This window comes from Prenolepis imparis, unplaced genomic scaffold (assembly GCF_030444845.1).
Source record: "Prenolepis imparis isolate NDT839.2.m4 unplaced genomic scaffold, iyPreImpa1.0 SCAF_5, whole genome shotgun sequence".
NCBI lineage: Eukaryota > Metazoa > Arthropoda > Insecta > Hymenoptera > Formicidae > Prenolepis > Prenolepis imparis.
This window is the reverse complement of record NW_028141163.1, coordinates 13,865,315-13,887,353: the sequence shown is the minus strand read 5'-3', so window position 1 is coordinate 13,887,353 and position 22,039 is coordinate 13,865,315. Positions and strand designations below refer to the sequence as shown.

The 22,039-nt window shown below is 33.7% G+C and overlaps 1 protein-coding gene across 8 annotated transcripts in view; it reads left to right on the top strand.

The window, feature by feature from the left end:
• The window catches only part of Milt (trafficking kinesin-binding protein milt), a 39,741-nt gene extending 19,531 nt beyond the window's left edge, over positions 1-20,210 (top strand). For 4 of the 8 annotated variants that reach the window (XM_083038229.1, XM_083038233.1, XM_083038235.1 and 1 more), the window contains 6 exons: positions 14,535-14,611; positions 15,059-15,434; positions 15,674-15,909; positions 16,124-16,317; positions 16,467-16,709; positions 16,799-20,210. In XM_083038229.1, coding sequence (XP_082894355.1) covers positions 14,535-14,611; positions 15,059-15,434; positions 15,674-15,909; positions 16,124-16,317; positions 16,467-16,709; positions 16,799-18,299 — 2,627 coding nt within the window. In that variant the 3' untranslated portion in view covers positions 18,300-20,210. Of the gene's footprint in view, positions 1-331; positions 1,446-8,387; positions 8,643-14,534; positions 14,612-15,058; positions 15,435-15,673; positions 15,910-16,123; positions 16,318-16,466; positions 16,710-16,798 lie in introns of those variants that run through there. The other 4 variants (XM_083038232.1, XM_083038230.1, XM_083038231.1 and 1 more) reach the window with 2 other exon arrangements.
• The last annotated feature ends 1,829 nt before the right edge of the window (positions 20,211-22,039 follow it).

Sequence of the window (22,039 nt, the reverse complement as noted above, 5' to 3'; positions counted from 1 at the left end):
TCCAAGCAGTTCGTGCTTTTAAACGATAATTAATTGTCGTATTGCTTATCAAGTCTTGAAAAATTTCTAATCCGTGTTAATTATTCTTTATGGCTCGAGTCAAGCGTTCTCGGTCTTATCGTATTAAAAAATGTCACGTATTCCGAGCACTAAATATGTAACATTAAATTTTGGGGAGAAATATTCTATTATAAAAAATATTATATACGATAAAAAAAGAACTCTATAAAAAGACGATATATTTTTTTTCTTTTTAGTAAGTTATGGGACTTAGAATATAATCCTTGATTTTTGATAGTCTCCGGAAATGGTTGACATTCTCTGATAATAGATCATTGCATCATTTCCTGATTCGCGATCGAGTTAAACAACTACCGTCTACATCAACAGTAAAAGTGTAAAAAATGCAACGGCATGAACTAGTTTAATGAGAAAAATCTACGACGCACATGTGCAGTTTTATGTGTATATAGACTCTAAGGACTGAATAAATCTTTATGTGTCACCGCAAGATTAATATTTGCGACATTCTCTATAGAAGACTGATATACGACGTTCGTAGAAAAAACGATAATAACAATAATCAAACAACAATCGCACAAGTAATAAGACAAATGAAAGGATTTATCACTGAATGAGAAGAGACGCGTGCCAAATTGTCAATTGTTCGATGATTTTGCCGAAAATCAAGATCTGGACAGCGATAACGCGAAATACATCTTTTCTGAAAATTAGAAAACGATTATTTATATAAGGAATTTAACGATGGATATCCACATCTTGATATTCGCTGCTATATTGTGACGACTTAAGAGATAATATTGGACAAGATAACGAGGAAAAGAATTTCCATATAAAACATTTTTGTACAAAGCTCGCTGTTCGAAAGAGAGCTTTTAGTCTCCCAAAATCTCGATCGTTCGATGGACAGGGTCATGTCAAGGACATGAATAGCTCGACCCCCCTTCGTACAAATAGCGACGCATCTCCGAGCCCTTTGCATTCGCCTTCCTGTCAGAGTGATGAGGCTACCCCGTCGACCTCGAGAGGTAGAAGTATCGGTTCCATCATCACTCTCGGCGAATCGACCTTCGATAGTCTCGCACTGGACGTGTCTTATGCCGGTCTCGACGTATCCGCGGGGAGCGATCTTGTTGACTCTGGCAGTAAACGAACCAAGTTGAGAGATACATCGCGAGAGAATGCGCCGGCTTCACCGCAATTTTGGGAAGACATTGGGGTGGTTGACTATCTCGATAGAAAGCTGGGTCGGCCCGACGAGAGCACACCGGAAGAACGTGTCGCGACGCTCCGGGAGATCCTCTCCGAGAGAACGGACATACACGAGGGCGACGGCGATCTCTCGGACTTCCTCTTCCACGTCGCGCGAACTAAACACGGCAAGATCTACATAAGAGTTATCCGGACTCTGCTGTTGAATAGAGGTAAACATTGATTTAAATTGCGCCAAATCTCTATTAAATGTGTTCTTAGTTATATGCGATGTATCTTACGATCCGACTTTATCAAAGGATCATTGCGTCTTTTATTAATCTATTTGAATGTTTTTATTAGCGATTGTCTCATTATTATATTATTTGGTATCGAATTGATTCATTAGAAGTACAGCATCCAAAGAGAAAGGATGTTTGATACCAATAGTATATGATTTTATATTCCGCTATTCTTGCGGGGGTTTGACATTTTTAAAATAAAAGTATAAATATATATCAAACTTAATTAATATAATTTAGCAAACTACATATTATAAAAAGATTAAAGTATACATAATAATATAAATATATAATAATACAAACAATATAATAAAAATATAAATTTAACAATCTTTATTTAAAAATGTTTATTTTCTGATATACATATAAATTACTTTATTATATAAAAGAAATTATTTTTTCTTGTTAAATTGATAAAATTCTTAAAGAGCAAAATTTCTTCGAAATATCTTGTATATACATAAAGTAACGCGTATGCGAAGTATCACATACGTTCGAAATCAGCGAAGGATTTTTACAATCGAAATAACTATCAGCAATCTTATTTCACTTAGACGCCATTAGGATATTGTTTCATCAGTCTAATGTGACATACGTATCGACGGGCTAACAGAACTTTTGTTAAATTACTAATTAAAAAAAAGATAGAAAGAATGATCTTTAATTAATTAATGCAGAAATTCCTATTAAAAAGTAATAGATTAATCATTCATAGATTCACAGAATCTTCGATTTTAGGGAAAATCACGTGGAATAATTTACAAAAATCATTTATAATTTAATATGTGTACTATTTACTGTTAGTCAGAGATTAGATTAATCGAGCATTACGCGATTAGTGTTTCATTCATGATCTTGATAGCTTGAAAGCGGAAACATCAGATGTATAACTCATTAATCACTCCTTTAATGTTATTGTAGTATAACATGCATGTCGTCTAATAGGGTTCTATGATATCCTGGACCATGCAAATATTGACGACAGACAAGCATTTTATAATTGAATTTTTATAATCCACAATATGTCATATAAAATAAAATTGACAAGATACAGCCAACAATTTTGTACGCTGCTGTTTGCAGAATAGAGATATTTTCTAAGATTATCTAAAATAGACCAAGTTTAATACGGTAACTCTATTTATAAGACAGAGATGCAATCTTATATATGGACAGATTACAAATTTGTATTTCACAAGGTGATGGATTGACCCACTAAACATATTGTTAGCATGTTTAAAATATATGTCTCTTGCAAAATTTTTAATATAGCTCGAATATAATAATGGATTGAAGGGATGGAATTGCAATAAAATTTCGTCAAGTTCAATTCTCGAGATATATAAAGGTGAAAAATATTCCCTGTATTCATTCGCGTTAATAAAAATGTATTAAATAATTCACGTAAGACTTCGCGAACTTGTCGGAGATTGAATCTTATCGAAATTGTAAGAGTTTCGATCGCTGAATATTAACGTCGAAATTACGAAATGAAATGTGACCGTTCACATCAACACCATCGTTTATCATGCGTCTAAATAGAGACATGCAATTAATAATAATTTACAGTTAACGAAGCATTAACATCTTATGCATCGCTCTTCCGGTTCTCAGGTCATGTGAAATCTGTGAACTCGTCTCTCGTCAGTATTTATACGCGTCTATCTTTATATCTCTCCCACGATTATTTCTTTACATTTACATGGCACTTTGCACGCGAATCGTGTAGTGCGAGTTCCTTGACGCCTGTCGCTCTTAATTACAATGTTATAATTTTACGCTCGATAATTTTATGTCGAGTCATCTTTTTTTCCGCTAGGATACCTATCTCTTTAAAATGATTTTATCTAATTTTTAAACTTCTTCAGTAATATACATATCTTTTACCAATGTAAATCGTTCTAGTGATTATCGTCTTCGGAAATTAAATTGATATTTATTTTTTCGATTCTTATAATTCTTTACTTTATCATAACTCAGAACAAAGAGAGTATTCAATATTAATAAGTTATGATAAAGTAAAGAATAATTACTGAAGAAAGATATATTACTTAAGAAGTCTAAAAATTAGATAAAATTATTTTAAAAAGATAAGTATTCTATTATCGGTTTCGGAAATTAAATTGATATACTTTTTCTTTATTCTTATATAATTCTTTATTTTATTATAACTCATTAATATTGAACAATCTCTTTCTTTCTACTTTTATGAGAAAAAGCAAATTTTCTATTACGTGAAAATAGGAGTTAGATCCGGACGTCCTAAAAAATTTTATTATTTTTTCTCTTTTCGATAAAAATAATCCCGTTAGAAAGCTGTTTGACGACGAAATTAATAAATACGAGAAACACATATTCGTGTGTCATTTCTCATCTCTTCGAGATGCATAAACAGGAACATGGTTTTTTTTATCTCTAACATTCGCCAGAGCGAGTAGAACTCGAACACGACCTCGCGTTAACCTCGAATTGTCAGCGGTCGTATTTTTTCCTTTATTTTTAAAGCACACGAAGGAATATAACGTCGCGCACGAAATATTCGACACGCTCGAGAAATCGATCGGATCTGCGCGGCTTGCAGCCGGAAAGACCGCTTCGAGACCGTGAAAATTTGATTTCCATGGTGTATTATCTCGCCGATGGGCAATGCAAAGAGGAGGAGCGCGTTTCTTCGCGCTACTTTCAGCGCCCCATCCATTTATTCTGCATGTGCCCTCCGATAACAGGATGCATTTTGCAAAAATCCAAATACCGCATAGCGCACGATATCACGCATAATAGCAGTATTATCGATCTCGAACGGCCTCAACGAATATAATAGTGTGCGAACATGTAATGTAATACGTTCCCATTTCTCGAAGATATATGATTTTATATTATTCGCTAAATTATTCGCGGTGATTGTCAAAATGTTTTGCAAAGGCCAGCGAATAGTTCAGATTGCTATATGCTGCTTTTTATATTGCTAACTTGATATTTATTACGTCAATATGATATACTGTAAGACTGTGTTAAATGTGTTGGCTTATTCGCGGAAAGGTCATAATATCAACGTCGCTTTCTAACAATAAGTACACAGCTTCCCTTTTAATATCACCGGTCACGACGGCTTCGCTTTTCTCTATCTTTGCACCACCCCGTTTTAAACCGCACAATATCCCGGAAACAAATAGTATTTTGCATGAATATGACGTTTACAAAATTTTCAATAGTTGAAAAAATGATTGCCAATCTTCTATGATTTAATTGACGTATCTCGATCGATACTCTTCCACTATCTTTTTGCTTATTTTATATCAACTTATATAATATGTATATATATTTTTACATCATATGTGTATGTTGTGTTTAGAACTAAATAGCAACTAATATTTGCATCAGTTCTACACATTTTTTAGAATATTATTAAAATACAGAAGTACGACGATCAAAACTTAAAAAAAAAGTAATTGTACGCGCACGCACATGTTTTCGTAGAAAATCCACATTTCTCTAACAATAAGATGCTAGATGAAAGAGTGCATTTTTAAGATGGAAAACGACTTCGAGCGAGTGATTAAAAGGCGGTCCGAGGTCGTCGTTAATTAAACCCGAAGCATTACGCCAAGGTCGCCGAGGGGTTGGGATCTTCATATTATTAGTTGGCGGGGTTGCGCGCGCGCCCGGTCGTTCCATTTCCGTTCCGTTCCGCCCCGTCCGGCCGTGTTCCTGTTCCGTCGTCTGCGGCACGGACGGCTTTAACATGGCGCGCATTGATCCTGTCGCGTGACGTTTCTACTCGCCGTTTCGCATTCTCGTGCGCGCGAATCAGCGTCGCTCGCTCTTGGAGAGATTGTTTTTTTTCTCCGCGTAAAATTGTGCGCGCAAATCTGTGCGGAACGGAAGAACGAAATTGGAAACGATGCGCTCTAGACGCGTCGCCGAGTCACGCATGCTGAGGTGAAGTCTTGCAACGTGACGTCACGCTCGCCCGCTGCCGGCTTCGCCTTTCGGCTCGCCTCTATTCGGCGGAATAACGCGTTGAATGGTAAATATATTGCTATTACAGAGCTCTCTGCACGTACATCGGCATAGGTATCATTAATCAATCGGACCGTGAAATCAGCTTTTCGATCGCGATTGGCTGTTTCGGGAGGGTGAGAATAAATACGTCGTCTCGCAACCAGACTAGGCGTTTCACCATGTCTCTCTCTCTCTTTCTTTTTTGTTATCATTTTGTCTCTCTTTCTCTCTCTGTCTTTAGCTAGCGTCGCGACTCCGATTATTATGACGTTTGCGTTGTCTAACAAACTTTGCTTCATACCTTTTCTCATTGAAAAAATATCGCTTATAAGGAAAAAAATAACAATTTAGTGAAAAATATGCTTTTGCGCGACGAATGATACATTTTCATTAATACGATAAATATTTAATATATACGAATATATATTTCTACGTATGATTTTCAATATTCATAAATGTGACTGAGTTTTATTCATATTAATTTTTTTATTCCATGTTTTTATTTTATTTGAGAATTTGTTGCATTTTTATGCGCATATTTTATGTGCATTTTACGATATTGCGAGCAAAATTGCAAACTTGTTATTAGCATTATAATACGACCTAAGTGTAGTTTTACGTGTAATCTAACAGTTCCACATACCAGACACACATAAAGTCTCAATAATAAAGTTTGAGTACATGCCGATAAGACGGTCTCAAATTAACGTCTTACGATTAAACGTTCACTTCGTCTTTTGCGCATGATATTATTTCAAGGCCGCTGATGGCGTAATCTCAAATTCAACTTATTATATGGTATATCAAACATTATTACGTTATCGATTTATTAGTCTTATTACGTTAGAAATATTGGAAGATAACATAAGTCGTAAATTCACAAATAGACTTGCTTTGCTAACAATAAAATAAAAGAATGAAAACTAACAAAGGCGCGTAAGAATAATAAAAATCTCTTTAACACATTTGAAATATTTAATGTTAATTTAGCATTTTTCTAATTTTAATATTTTATTCTTGATTAATCTAAAATAATCTAAGTATCATTTTATACAAAAAAGAAACAGATATAAATTAATTTTTATAAAAATATATTTCGATGGCGTGTCTTGCCGTAGAAAAAAGCGCGAATGCGATAAACAGTTGTGCACGAAAATTGCACATTACAGTCTTGAACATTACATACCGCAGAAATGGGACATAAAACACAATGAATGGCATTGATAACAGAAACAGGTTTCGTAATCCAATTCTTTTACAATAAGCACTTCGCATTCGTGTCGCAAAAAAGCAGGAAACTCAAAATAATACTCATTATACGTTAATCACCGAGAACTCTAGGATACTGTGAATCTTTTTATTCTTCTTAACCTTAAACGCGCACGTGCGTTATAATTATTCGGGAAACATTTATAATGATATATAATTATTTTTGAAAATTAAAAACACGTACCAGAAAAAATTAATAAATTCTTTTTAAAAATGTGTATATTAAATACATTTATGTGTGATATATAATATATTAAAAATAAATCGCGTATCATAAAAAATTATCTCTGTTGACTCTATCTCTAATATATAATATTGCTTGCGCTGTATGCATTTTTAAGTTCCGCAAGGTTTTGTAGATTCTCCATTATTCGCTGCAGATTCTTATGCAAGTGCGGCAAGGAAATCAATAAATTACCTGCTCATCTTTACCTCAAGAAGCTGCTATGCTAGCGTAACGCTATTCGCAACTTTTTTATACAAGCTTGAAATGTTGACACATTAAGTATTTTAATATATAAATATTATCTTATTATTTCTTGTTTAATATTTTTCTTCTAAAATTAGACCAAAGAAACATTTAAAATTTACTCATGAGTTGTCGACTTAAGTGAAATAAAAATTAATATTGTATAATTATTTATATTGTTATATATATTATAATTACATAATAATATGTGCTATTAAGACATTATTATTTGTATAATTAATGACTTGCGCAATAATTTTCGTCTCGAAGTTTTTTTAATGTCAATCACAATAGAAACAAAATATCCAATAAATGCAAAACTATTGAGAATTAGAATTATAAGTCAAATTTTGGATTGCATATATTAGACTGGTAAAGTAGCATTGAAAAATGATGAAATGACAAAACTGAAAATGTTATAATGCTATTCATTGGTGCTATCAATGTAATTTAAATATTTCAAAGTGTTTCTGCGAAAAAAGTCAACAGAGATCAAAATCATTACATTGCACAATTTACGCAGGAACAATATGAAAGGGAAAGCATAACGGGAAATGATAACAAAAGACGCTTATCGATCGGTGATTAGCGATCAAAAGTTACGGGTGAGAGAGACGTTAATTTGAATTCCGTCACGTGGAATGTGTCATGATTTTGCAATCATTTGATTTTGTTATTTATTATTTTTTTCAAATACACGACCTAAACATAAATTTGAATTATTTCTATTCTTATTACACATTTTTCTCAATTAAAATTCCACATATTGCGCGATCTTTTTTCCTCAAGATTACACGTACACAATACAATTTTTTCATCGATGAAACTATAATTTATTTATATGCGTAACCAATTACTCGTCGTCCGAACGGAGAGATGTAGACGTGCCCATCAGACGACAATCGCTTCGTTATCGCGACAATCGCTCGTTTTCTCTCTCATTCTCCGATGAATCACTACGAATAATCGCGAGAGCGCGTCGGCATGAAAGACTATTTACGGCAGCTTTTGGTCCCGGAACCGGCCCACGGACGCGTATACCCTGGAGGAGGACAACGCGACCCGCGAAGAGTGTACGCCGACGCCGGACGTCGTGGAGCCGGAGGAGCTTGGCCGGGTGCACGACGATCCGCAGGAGGATGATCCGTACGAGTACGACGACGACATCAGGCTGCCGACGACCTCCGGCGAGCACCGCGATTCCGATGACGAGGACGAGGAGTGCCTGTCCCTGTTCGAAGCGGCGAATTACCTCGTCTCGGGTTCCTCGGTGCCGACGACGAGAGTCAGTGCACCCTGCTGGGGATGCAAGGGCTGCGCCGTCGAGGGCTTGCCGTTGTTCCTCCTCGGCTCGCCGGTGTCGGAGGCATCCTGCACGTGCACCTCCTGTCAGTAAATCCGTTTTGTTGCTCTAATCGATGTGTCGTTCGCGTCCGCACTGCGTCTGGATTACAGCGCGTTAATAAGAACTGATTTCCCCGGTGGTTAATTAAATCGTCTCTCGTTGTGTCACGATATTAAAAATAGATACTGGGATTCTGAATGCAAGAATCAATTAATTAAATTATTAGAATTGATCGCGCAACATATATTTTTCGATATAGACTTTTTTAATTTATATTTATGTTTAATTTATATTTTTTAATTTATATTTGTTCGCCGAATTTTTTTCTATTTCTACAATTTTATATACATATATGTATATATATATATATACATATATATATATATATATATATATATATATATATATATATATATAATTAAAGGGCAGAGTGTTGTTATATGCTATTTTTTAATTTTATTTTTAATTTTTTAAAATACATTTGACGCATTTTACAATCTTTTTAAAGATTATTTTTCAAGATTATTATACACATTATCTTTGTGGAAATAGAAGGGGGTCAATAAACTTATACTATAAAATTTTAAATCGACAAATATTTTTTCTAGATCAATCTTTTATCTGTTCGTTAGCGACTTAGCGAACATAAAAAATTACATAACCGTAGACTTTCTCTTGACATTAACGGATGAATGATACTTTGTATTCTAATCATTCTGATTGTGCGCGACGATTATTATGAGAGATATACTTTTGTAATAGTTAATAATCCAAGTTCCTCCTTTATATATATATATATATATACACATACACATATGCATCTCGTTTTACGTCATGCATTTGCAAAATATTTAGCGAGTCATATATTTATCTGGCGCAGTGTGGACGTTTTTAAGTGGCACCGTCGTCATCTGTCTCTTCAACGTTGTGCATTTCACCTGTCTTTTTTTATATTCTAAATTTCGTCGCATCGTTTTACGTGCTGCTTTGAATTTCGTTTTTCGCCTAATCCACTCACTTTTGAAAATATCGAATCTGACACAGACGGCTTATTCGAAATTACACAGCTTAAACTCAAACATAGATTGTATAATGCACGCACATTAGATAAGCCATAGTGTACATTGATAATAAATAACAGCTTGTCTCGATAAAATTAGATAAGATACAATCAATCGAGACATGCCGATTTGTTTGCGAATATTATTGCGCAGTTAGTGTTTATTACAAATGCAAATTTTTTTATTATTATATATGGAAATATTTTATTGTTTGCTGCTATATGCACGTACCACCACTTTGCTTGAAAACGCTTTTTTTTTTGTAGAAATTTATTTAAAAATTAGGATATATTATTACAAAAAAACTGTTATGTACTAACATATATATTCGAAAAGATCTGTTAGCCTGAAAGATCTGATTGCCAAGTTAGAAAAATTCTTACTCTTCTATTAGCTTGATATATTGTATTTTTTTCTTCCTGCGAATATTTAATAATAAGTGTAAACTTTTCTGGAAATGATTAATTTTCTCTTTATAATGCGGGAACAAGTTAGCGCATACAGGACGCTATTTGCATCCTCGTGATTTTTTAGCATCGGGGGAAAGGGAGAAAAGGAGGAAAGAAGGGTTTATCTGCATTCCGATTGTGCATACCAAATCGACGAGTCTGCCGTAGTGAATGAAAAAACACAGGACCGGTTTTAAAGTCCCGCGTATAGAATAACCGGATGGCATCAATATTAATATATGGATTATAATCTGATGTTCGGCATTTTCGATAAAAGTAGAAATAAAATATATGTTGTTATCTGAGAAAAATTTCACAATTAAAACGAACGGATTTTTATCAAATCTTATTTTTAATAATATTGCTTTTGCTTTTCAACGAAAGGTTGATTAATCGTCTATCTCGTCAATACGTAATTAACACATAATTAATTATTTTAAAAAGAGTAAATAATTATTTTTCCAAGAGATATATTATAAATCAGTGTAATTTGAATTATGACAATAAGCTTCTCAGAAGTCAAGCAACAATTTATAAAAGAAATTTACAAATAGCGGAGTGTTGATCAGTTTGATTTCTGAAAGGTCCATGTATAATAGTAGGCAGGGAAATGTAACAAAATTCTAATGAAATGTAATAAAATGAAGGAAAGATTTACATATCATTAGGTTACATTTTCAATTAAATGTTTGTTAATTTGTGAAATTATTAGTTGCGTTCAATCCATTATCAAGGATAACAGCAACGCATAAAATATCGCGTGGCCTTTGGATAATGAGAGTTAACGTTATTTTAACTGTATGGTCTGTGATTTCTAATGGCATTGTTTCGCAGCAAAATGAAAATTAGAAACTATCCAAAACGTATATCAAGCTATACTCAAGAATACTATACTTTAACAAAAATATTACAAGATCATTGATTTTCTCGATATCATTTATTTAAAATGAATGAAATGCTTTTTTAGGGTGTACCAACGTCACATTTTTTTACACATCGAGTTCCAATAGTTTTGAGCAGAGTTTTAAGGTTCTTTTAAATAGTTATATAGTTCCTGATTATTTTTTGAAAGAGTTCTGCAATTTTTAGATTAAAAAACGTACTTTCAATATCGAAGGTATTTCTAAAATATCTTCGATATTGAAAGTATGTTTTTTTATCTCTATATAAAAATTGCAAAACTCTTTCAAAAAATAATCAGGAACTATGTAACTATTAAACAATTTAAATTTACTCACCTCACGGTTGCTACTCCTTTGTTGCCCGATGCCTCCCCGGGCTTCCTTCTCGTAGAAGTTTCGAAACACTTGCACTCGCGTTTTTTTTCGTTCGCGACGCGCGGCGACGCCCGGGTTTTAGCTATTACAATCTTCGACGCGTTTCGGTAAAACGCGAGACTCGCGAGAGCTTATTCGCGCGCGAATAAAACCGAAGCTCCATTTTCGCGTCGCCGCTTTTTCCAAGATCCACTTTTCGCAGGGGCTTATCGAACGAAGATGATCAAGAGAGCGATTTCAGTCATCGATCATCGCGATTAATTGGCCATGAATAAGGTGTCTGTTAACATATTCGCTCGTAAAGACATCTCCGTCATGAAGACGGAGAATTCATTCGAAATGCAGTGATGGGCATCGAAGCGCGTGTCTCTCGTTAGAATTAAAAGTAGATCATTACGTTCGTTTAGTCTCTTTTCTTTGATTGTTATGCGATAACCAGTCATCTCCCTTTAATAAAAAAAAGAATCACTCGTGAATCAATTATGTAATGAAGGCAGGCGTAAGTGTCTATCTTGTCAAAAACATTACGGCTGTCTTAGATTTATTTCGCTTACATCATCTTCTTCACTTTTACATTTAATATTTTATAACAACCTGAGAAAAATCTACTATAATATTTTTAGAAAATATAAATATTAATATAAATATTACAATAGGTGTGTCTCGTCTTTCTTGTTACACGATAAAATTATTAGTCGATGCAATTTATGATGTATCAGGCTTAATAATAATAATAATAATAATTCAGTTCTAAATTAAATAATCCCCTCAAGAAATTAATGCATAACAGAATTGAATATATAGTTTCAGTTTAATTTTTTTTTACGTTTAGGGTCTCATCTTGGGTTACATTTCAAAACCTTATTTTAAAGTCAAATCTTTTTGGAAGTGCAGACCCGTCTGGTTGCACGTGAGACGTAAATCTTCGAAAGTGAAACAAATGCGTGTGCGCTTCTGACAAGCCGGCGAAGTCGATCGATAGAAGGGAAGCAAGGGATTCTCGACTTTACGACTCTCTTTATAAGAGCGAGTGCGTCATTTCGTCTCCACGCTTTCTTCTCTTTTTCGTTCGCGTGCCTTGTTTCCTCACTGCTCTCATTATATACCGCACCCCTCGACACAAAACACGCGATGTCGTGTGTCTCCTTGCCATTTTCTCGCGATTTTTCTCGCCAAGTTCGTCTCGCGCGCGGAACGAGCGATCAGTCGCTGGGAATTCGCGACGAGCATCCGTTGCCTGTTGCTTTGTTTATGAAAACTTGAGGAATAGAAAATTAATATTGCAATCTTTGTTAAGTTGTGATTTTGAAAAAGATCATAAGTGGAAATCATAAGTGAAAATGTTCAGTGTGCGTTAAAATTGTCTATAGTTTATTTTATCTTATAGTTAGAATTTTCTTTTTTGTATTTTGTGAATTTACGATAAGAAGCAGAAATAACAAATCTATTCATATATGTACATAAATAAGTTTTATTAACATTGGATCTAGTGAAGTTTTTCAAGCTTAAACTTTTAACATTGAAAATATCATGTTTGTGCGCACTTTTGGCGCAATCGTGTTGCGAGATCACGAGTGCATGAAATACACGTCGAAATCCTTTAATTTGAAAACATCAGGTAATCAGAAAATACATCATATTAAAGAGCGAATACAATATTAATATATTTTAATATAATAAATAGAAATTAAAATTTTTTATCCATATTTTTTGAACGTTCAAAAAAACAACGTAATGGTTATAATTATATTTTGTATAAATTATATTTTAATAATGTCTTTGAAGAGAAAAATTATGATTTTAACAATACATCAAAATGGTATTTAAAAACGTCATAAAATATCATTATATAAAAACTGCAACTCGCGAAATGATAACTGATGAGTTATATTCGGAAAAAATAAGCGAAAAAAATACATTAACCGCATGCAGACGTGTTTCTGGTTAAAAAACATGATTTAATTTAAATTTTTTAAACAAATAAAATTTCATAAGTTTAATTAATTAACAAGATTAAAATATCGCGCTTTTTCATACGAGTCAGAATGACAATGTATATCTATTTCCGTTGATTCTTGTTGATAAAGATTAAACAACGAGTTTAACGAACATAATAATGCGCTTTGCCTATTCATTACAATTTTAGATATCGGAATAGTTACTAATACAGGAGATTATAAATAGCGGAAAAAATCGATTATTGGCAACAAGATAGTTGTGTATGCATCAAAAGATTTTACGCGTTATTCTTCTTGTTCTTGACTCGTTTCCGAGTGAAATTTCAATTTGTAATATAGCAATCTTCTTTCATATAGCAAAACAAAATTCGAATCGATATAATTCAATTCTTGATACTATAGATATAAAGAAAAATTGGTTTTTCTACGGACTAGCGAATTCAATTATCGCGAATAAATGTCGAGATTTTGCATCCTGAAATCCGAACTCGTTGAAATTACACCGAGGTTTCAATCACTCTGTCGTATAATGCATCGTCGATACGCAAATAGATCACGTGCGAAGTGTCGTTCAACGAAAGAAATATGATATCGTATTCACACATCGATTGCGACGTAAAAATAGTAGAAGACATTGTATCGCACGCGATGCGATTCTATACGTGACATGTTAGATAAGAGTATAGGAGGACAAGAGAATATTTAATGCGTATTAATATTAAATTAAAAATTAAATTAATATTAATATAAAAAATTAAATAAAACCGATGTATTTATATAACACATTTAAAATGTATAATATTATAAGAACGACTTATAATATATTTGAGATTAGAATTGTATATAAAAAACTACAACGATTTTATGGCAATTATATATAGCAAGTCGAAAAGCTGCAATTATATGTATGTATGTATGTATAGTTAATTATTTATAATAAAATATAGGTATAATATATTTATAATAAAATGTAAAAATATTTTAGGCGATACGATGTGATATTTTTTACGGAATAAATAAAAGCAAATGCAGGTATAAAACCAAGCCTATCAAATGTTGCGCTTACGTTGTTCTCACAAAATTTATATGTAATAGTCCGGCCTCTCTGCATATATTTTTTTATCAAAGTGCTATGATGACTTCTTTTTTGGATCTGGCAATTTAATGATAAAATATTATTCTTGTTACAGTCTTATGTAGCAACCGGGTGAGCCAAATGACCAAGACCTATAATGACATAGAGGCAGTTACAAGGCTTCTAGAGGAGGTAAATCTGATTGGCAACTTTAAGAGTTAGTAGAAATTAAACCTCACGCATATCATTTTACGAGTCGTAATATCCGTATCTGAAAATATTAATGAGATGTGACACAAATCGATAAAACGTAACAAACTAATAAATAGTTAAACCATTTAAGTGACGAATTAAATAACATATAATCGCACTTCGTGTGTATAGAATGTAGTATATCAAACTATTAAAGTTTGTATTTAAAATTTGGGTCTAATTGTTACTTACAGATTTAAAAAAAGAAAATATCTTGCAAATTTAAAAATTCTTTAGACAATATTTATATTGAGATATTGAAAAAAATGCATTGCTCTATGCAAGAGAAACATTAAATAAGCTTAAGCAGTTATTCGATGATAATTGTGTACAAGAAATCTTGAGTTACAATAACAACGAAAGACAAACATTACATTTTTTTGACAGAAAGAAAAAGACTTAGAGCTGACAGCGCGCATCGGCAAGGAACTGTTGGCACACAATCAGAAGCTCGAGACCACAGTAAACGCGTTAGAAGCTGAGCTCAAGGAAGCGAACGAGAAGATCACCCAGTTGAATCATGAAGTGTTGAAGAAGACCGAGCTGATACAGATACTAACGAATGATGTGGACGAATCTAGTTCGGAGGCCGGGACTCCCACCGGCCTTCGTGGAATTAATTTGGAGATGCTACAGAGGAAGGTTAGCTCTCTGGAGGACGAAAACAAGCAGCTACGCAACGAATTCGCTAATTTGGTGCACGATACCGACAATTCCGAGGAACAGGAGGCACGCCTCGTAAAAGACATTGCAGCACAATTAGGTGCATATTCTTATATTTATTTTTATACACAAACTTTTATTTGTTAAATTTTTTTTGCATTTGATATTAAATACCGCGTCGATCAATCTTTTGGTATAAAATTTAACTCTTTATCAGACAATAAAATTACATATAAAATTATATCGAGGAGTATATTAAAAAATTAGCTGAAAGCAATTATTGATAGTACTATATTTTTGAAATAATACTTTTATAATTTAATTATTTTTGAATAATAGCAAGTGCCAATATGGAGGTGGACGGCATAGCGGAGGAGCTCGGTCGCCAAAAGGAGGAGAATCGCCTGCAACATGAGCAAATAGTCAGTCTCACTGCGAAATTAGCTGAGACGGAGCTCAGGCTCGCTCAGCTTATAGCGGAGCACGACGAAGTGGGAACGACTCTAGTCATTACTAGGGATAATCAAAATACACTTGCCAGTGAACTAGCCGAATTCAAGGAGCGATATGCAGAGGTATGTTTCTTTCTTTTTTTTCTTTTTTTCAACAAGACATACAATTAATTATTCTCTTAAAATTTCACGCGTGAAAGAATCATAGATCATAGTATAAAAGATAAAAATAATTTCATGATTAATGATTTGAAAAGATCCTGAATTATCGTTTTTATTTCACTTATGTAAACCTGTTGAAACGCGCTGAATGTCTCGTGTTATTTGTGTGCACCAGGTGGTAAACCTCCTAGCTGAAACTCAAGAACAGTTGCGAAAACAAAGGAAACGCGGAATGCCGACTGTACGCGGTGGATCGCTGTTTCCGTCGATGGGCGCGGCGCCTCAACCGGATTCCATCGCTTCGGAACTAGAATCGTCCTTATATTCGGAATTGAGTCTCGACTCTGGAATCTGTGCGGGCGACAGAATGTATGTTGCAAAGTTTCGTTTAAACGTCTATTATTTTTAGAGTTAAAATTATAATTACATAAATAATACATTCTCTTATATTCGAATCACGAGAAATAGTGGTTTCAACGTTCACTTAATAAACAATTCGTATTATTTTAATTCTGTAGATCAACCTACAAGAAAGTATTTGAAACCGTTCGTAGCGCATCCCGAGCGTCGTACGCGGGTATGGATCCGAATCAATTCCCTAGGTTAGGCTCTATGACGACGTCCACGTTATCCAGCAGCTCTACTGGTCCGCGGATGAGTTGTGGACAGATACGACCACAGGTGTCTACATTTCCTAGCTTGGATTCTACCGGTCACAGTGATAGTGAAGGCTCTTTGCTGGCCGAGTCGGAAGATTATCCGTATGTATCTATTTTTTTTGTTTTTGCTTATTCACGAAAATTTGATTTGGTTTTTTTTAATAACCCTGATATCCTTTGTGGTGTTTCAGAGGACCGCAACGAACGGGTGTACCCGGTGCTCCTGGTGCAGCTGATCTGGAGGCCGCTCTGCGACGTTTGACACCGGCCGAAGTATTGGCGAGGCGTGCGTGTCTCAGTACAGGCGCCGGTTATAATTATGATTACGATGGTGGCACGTTACATTCCCCGTCAACCTTTCTGCCGTTCGACTGTCGCACTCCCGATAGTATTATGTCGACCGGCAGCAGCGGTAATCTGAGCGGTCTTAGCGGTAATAGCGGCAACGCTTGGCGTATCCCGCAAAAACTTCAGATAGTTAAACCGATGGAGGGCTCTCAGACGTTGCATCACTGGTCGCGATTAGCGACACCGACGTTGGGTGGACTGTTGGAGGACAGGCCGGGTGTGAAGACCAGGGGTGGTCGCGCTCTCGAGGATCTCGGTCTCGTTACGTTCGCCCTGAGCGATTTGGAAGAGGACGAGGAATATACAAATCCTGGTAAACCTTTCCAGGATACCGGTTCCGTTTACACGTTTACTAACAGCACCGTGATGCATCCGGACGATCATACCACTAGCAGCGTAACACCGAGCATCGTCGGCAGCCGCGTCGCTACCGCACCTAACAGCGGTATGAATTCAGGTATGAATTCCGGTATGAACTCCGGTATGAACACTCCTCGCACGCACAGTCGACGCAATTCGACGTCGACGTTCTCCACCACGCTCGGACTAGCCAAGATGCTGAACGAAAGAGGGATCAAAGCAGTTACGCCTTCGTGCGTAGCTACGCCTACCGACGAACGAAATTTCTCGCCGACTGCTACACCGTGCAACAGCCCGGATGCGAGTTTGTCGCCTACGAGATCGTCGTCGCCGCCGCTGTCACCGGAAAGCGGTGCTTCTCTGACATTGGGTTTGCTCAGCAGCGGCGCGGAATTACTGAGGCGTACTTTCAGTTACGAGGTACCGGCAGCGCAATCTAAGAAGAAGAGACCACCAAAATCAACGATTACGCGCTCCGATAAGAAGGCTCTCACGGGAATACGTCTGGTGGAGAAATTGGAAAGAATCGGAATCGATACGATTATGGCTACCACGGTTAGCTCGTCGATCTCGCCGCTAGCTCTACAAGGTGCTCTGTACACGCGTCGCTCGACTGGAAGTCCAATGGCACAATTGACTTTCCTCAAAACTTCCATATCCTCCAGTACCAGCCAAGAAAAAATATCTCCCTCGTCTTCAACATCCTCCATCAGTGATGAGTTTCCGTTGGACAAATCGCCGGACAAACCAGACTACAGCAAGGAGCCCGAACCTAGTGTGTCCGGTTCCAATTGGGCATTTAACTCGAGAGCATCGGGTCAGTCGCCGGATCGACAACGACGATCGGGTGCTAAAGCGACGAGGCCCGATCTGGGACGAGTTAAGCCGCCAGTTTCAACGCCCGTTACTAAAGAATCTACTAAACAGTCGGCATTAGGAGCGATAAGCTCGCTTCTTTTTGGTCGCAAGGGCGGTTTACTATGAATATTTTATAGAGTCTATAAGGATGGATCGATCAATTCCAGCGAATTAATTGTTAACAGAAATTGCAAAACAAATTCTTTTTTTATTACATTTTATTACTTGGAATATGTGATATACGCCTGTTGTCAGTATTGTTGATCGTCTGCATTTCTTATTTGCTGATTCATATAATACAGTTTTCTCAAATCCATAAATTATAAAGATATAAATGTCAAAAGTAATTTTGATGAATACGTTAATTTCAATCATTTTTACAAATCAGGTTATTGTAATAATAATATATACTTTGTACAGTAAATATTTTTTATTTTAAGTTTTGTTATAAAAATTATAATGAACTAAAAATGTAAATACATAAAGGCAGACCTTTTGAACACATTTTGAATAGTGAACATGAAATTATATTCTAAGTTCTATCTTGTAATGAATTAAAAACAGGACCGTTATACGTACACTGAAAGCTGGATGTTTTGATAATTTGTGATGATTGAATGAAAATGTGGGAGAAAAATCTATCAAAGAATAGAAAGAATGAATAAGAATCTGTAAACTATTAGCTCAGAAATGAAGACTAAAGATTATTTTAACTTGTGATTGCATTATGAAATCTTTGACTGTATATCTATAGACTGCAAGTTGCTTCATTCACGCATCTTATATTCTAGCAATACAATAAATTAAGAATTAAAGTATGTATAGTTCGTGTGCATGTGTGTGATTCACAAAATTTATAAGATTAAATTTGCTAGAAGAAGAGAAGAAAGAGTTGTATAGTTTATAAAAATAAGGATACATATCTAAATATTTTTTTAATAGATATTATTAAATACTTTTTTGTTTAAAAGTTAGAAAGAAATACTGACTACTATTATGAAAAACTATGATTTTATAAAGTTTTATTTTAAAAAGGAATATACAATATTATGTTTATATATAAAATATGTATATAAATATATATACCTATTTTATATATACAGAATATATTTATTTATATATATATATTAAATATATTAGATATATATATAATATATCTTATATACATATATTATATCATTATAATATATATTAAATATATATATTTAAAATAAAGACCTGCCAAAGAGAGTATGAAAAACAGCTCGCAGCTTTTAGTTCATATAGTCTAGTTATTGTATTTATTTTTTTTTATATTATCAATATATATTTATAGTTGAGATAAATATATAAATTTTACGCAGATACGTCAAACATCTGTTATATTTGGGAACATTTCACTGAATTTTGCTATAAACACAATTCATTTAACTATTTAACATATACAGTCCATATTTATACAGTTGAAGATTGAAGATATACGTTTCTAATTATATAAAACGAGATACAAATGTGTGAAAGGAGCTGTAATAATGGCAGAATAGTTAGTGAAATGAATATCATGTATTCGAAATTTGGATTATAATTCTGGAGAATAAGTTATTGTTACACGAAATATGATATAAATAATATATAAAGGAAGAGGAATACTGAGAATATGATGCATCCTGCTATAATACATTTTATGCAGTTTGGCACAAAATCAATCAAGTTGGTGCTAATTTTTTTTAAGGAATTCTTGATGACGAAATTATAGTATCATCAATACTATTGTCAGTCTTTGCACACGGAAGATTGTACATTTAGCATTGATCATCAAGTATTGTACATAATTGAAATGTAACAGGATGATAAAGGGCCTTTTTTTTCCTTTTTTTTTTCTTTTTTTTTAAACTTCTGTAACTTGCGGTAATTTATTGCAGCTTTTTATTACTAAATGTAAATGGAGCTGAATTTTATGTAAGAAGAGATTGCAACGTGTATTATAGAGAGGGTGAATTTAGCTCGACGCAGCTTTGTACATAGACGTACAGATTAATAAATTAAATTATAAAGTAACGCTGTGTCGCTATCTTACTGTTTGCTAGCATCTCCTTGTATTCTTTTGATCGTTTGAAAGGCCTAGCCGAAAAAATTTCAGTGCAATAGCTATGTGCGTTATTGTAAATAGAGCGATTGAGGCGATTGTTAAAAAACATATTTTACTGCAATTACACATTGTATACTGGTATTTGAAGAATACGGTTTCAATGTAAATATGTTTTAATATATTCTGATGATGATTTATTCCCGCAAAATAGTGTTACATATTTTAGAGATGTGATTATGTGAAAAAAATACTTGAGCTTATCTTGTTCGTAAAAGATGATTTATGAACAAGATAAAAATTAAATATTCTGCATGAAAGACTTAGAGTGTACTATAAAAAATGCATTTAGATAGTTTGTAGATCTCTCGTGAATAGCAGACGTATCATATCTTCAGAGTGTATTACTAAGAATCACAGTAATTGCGGTAAAATCAAATAAATGTACAACCATTTAACAAAATGAGTAATGAAGCACTGCAATACACAGATTTAAGTCGGTTTCCTATGAAAACTGATGAAATCTATAGAATTATAGACGCATAAATGATATAAAATAAGCAAAATATAAAAAAATAATACAATGTAAGAAGTTTCACCAATCTAATAATTTATTGAGGGTGTTTTTACATGATTAAATAAAACTGGCAATTGATAGATTTTACATTTCAGTTTTCACAGTAAACGGACAATATATATGTAATATAAACGCGGTGTATTTTATGAACCGACAAATGTAAATTAATATTTATGATTACAAAATTGAGAAAAGTTGTGTTGCTTCGACAAAGAATGTCACTCTGGGAGAGATACGATTGTTTTGGAGCTAAGACGTCAATGTATTAACTATATATATGATCGTGTATACTGATGTCTGTTAGAGTTACTATAAATAACGAGGCCTTAGTACCTGTAAAGCTTTTGTTTCGGTGTCTGATATTTTGTTTCAGATTGTGATATCTTTATGTCTGGCATGTACTTGAATTTCATGTACTTACATGTACGATTTGAGTTTTATTCGATTATGTTTACGACAGCAAGCCCTTTACTTAAGGTGCTATATAATCATTCTAGAAAGTAGAGATATGTCGTACCTCCAAATTGAACAATAAATATATTTAAGTATTAATATCGCAATCTTTCTTACATAAGTGTTATTTAAATCTCACAAAATAAATTCTGCAAAGTTCTTTATAAATACTTCCTTTTGGTTTTTTATTTTATTTATTTTACAAAAGAAAACTCTGGAATACTTCAAAGTAACGAAGTTATTTTTATTCATATATACAATTTTGCGCTGTATATCTAAAATTTTTAATTCAAATTAATTTTAATTTGGTTTTTTTTATTTCAAATGATTAATCTTATTAAATTCATCATATACTCATCAAATACAATCATATACTCATCAATACTGATATTTGCTTGCTATATTTGACAATTTGCAAATTATAAATTTTCATATTCTGAGAAGACTTTAATTTGAGATATTTTAATTATATTTTGTTATAAATAATGCATAGTGTAAAGAAATAAATGTCGCATGTGTAATAACATAATTAAAAATTAAAATAGTAATATGTTGTAAATAATATGTTATAATATCTTATTCTCGATTAATATTTTTTGATAGAAATCCAGCTGATAACTTTCAGAAATATTAATCAAGTTTAAAGTATTATAACATATTTAAAATATATTAAAAGACATCAGGACTCTTTCTTGCGCTTATTCAGTGACAGAATCTACGAGAAAAATCAGTTATTTCATATATTTTTGTTATTAATTTATAGATAATTAT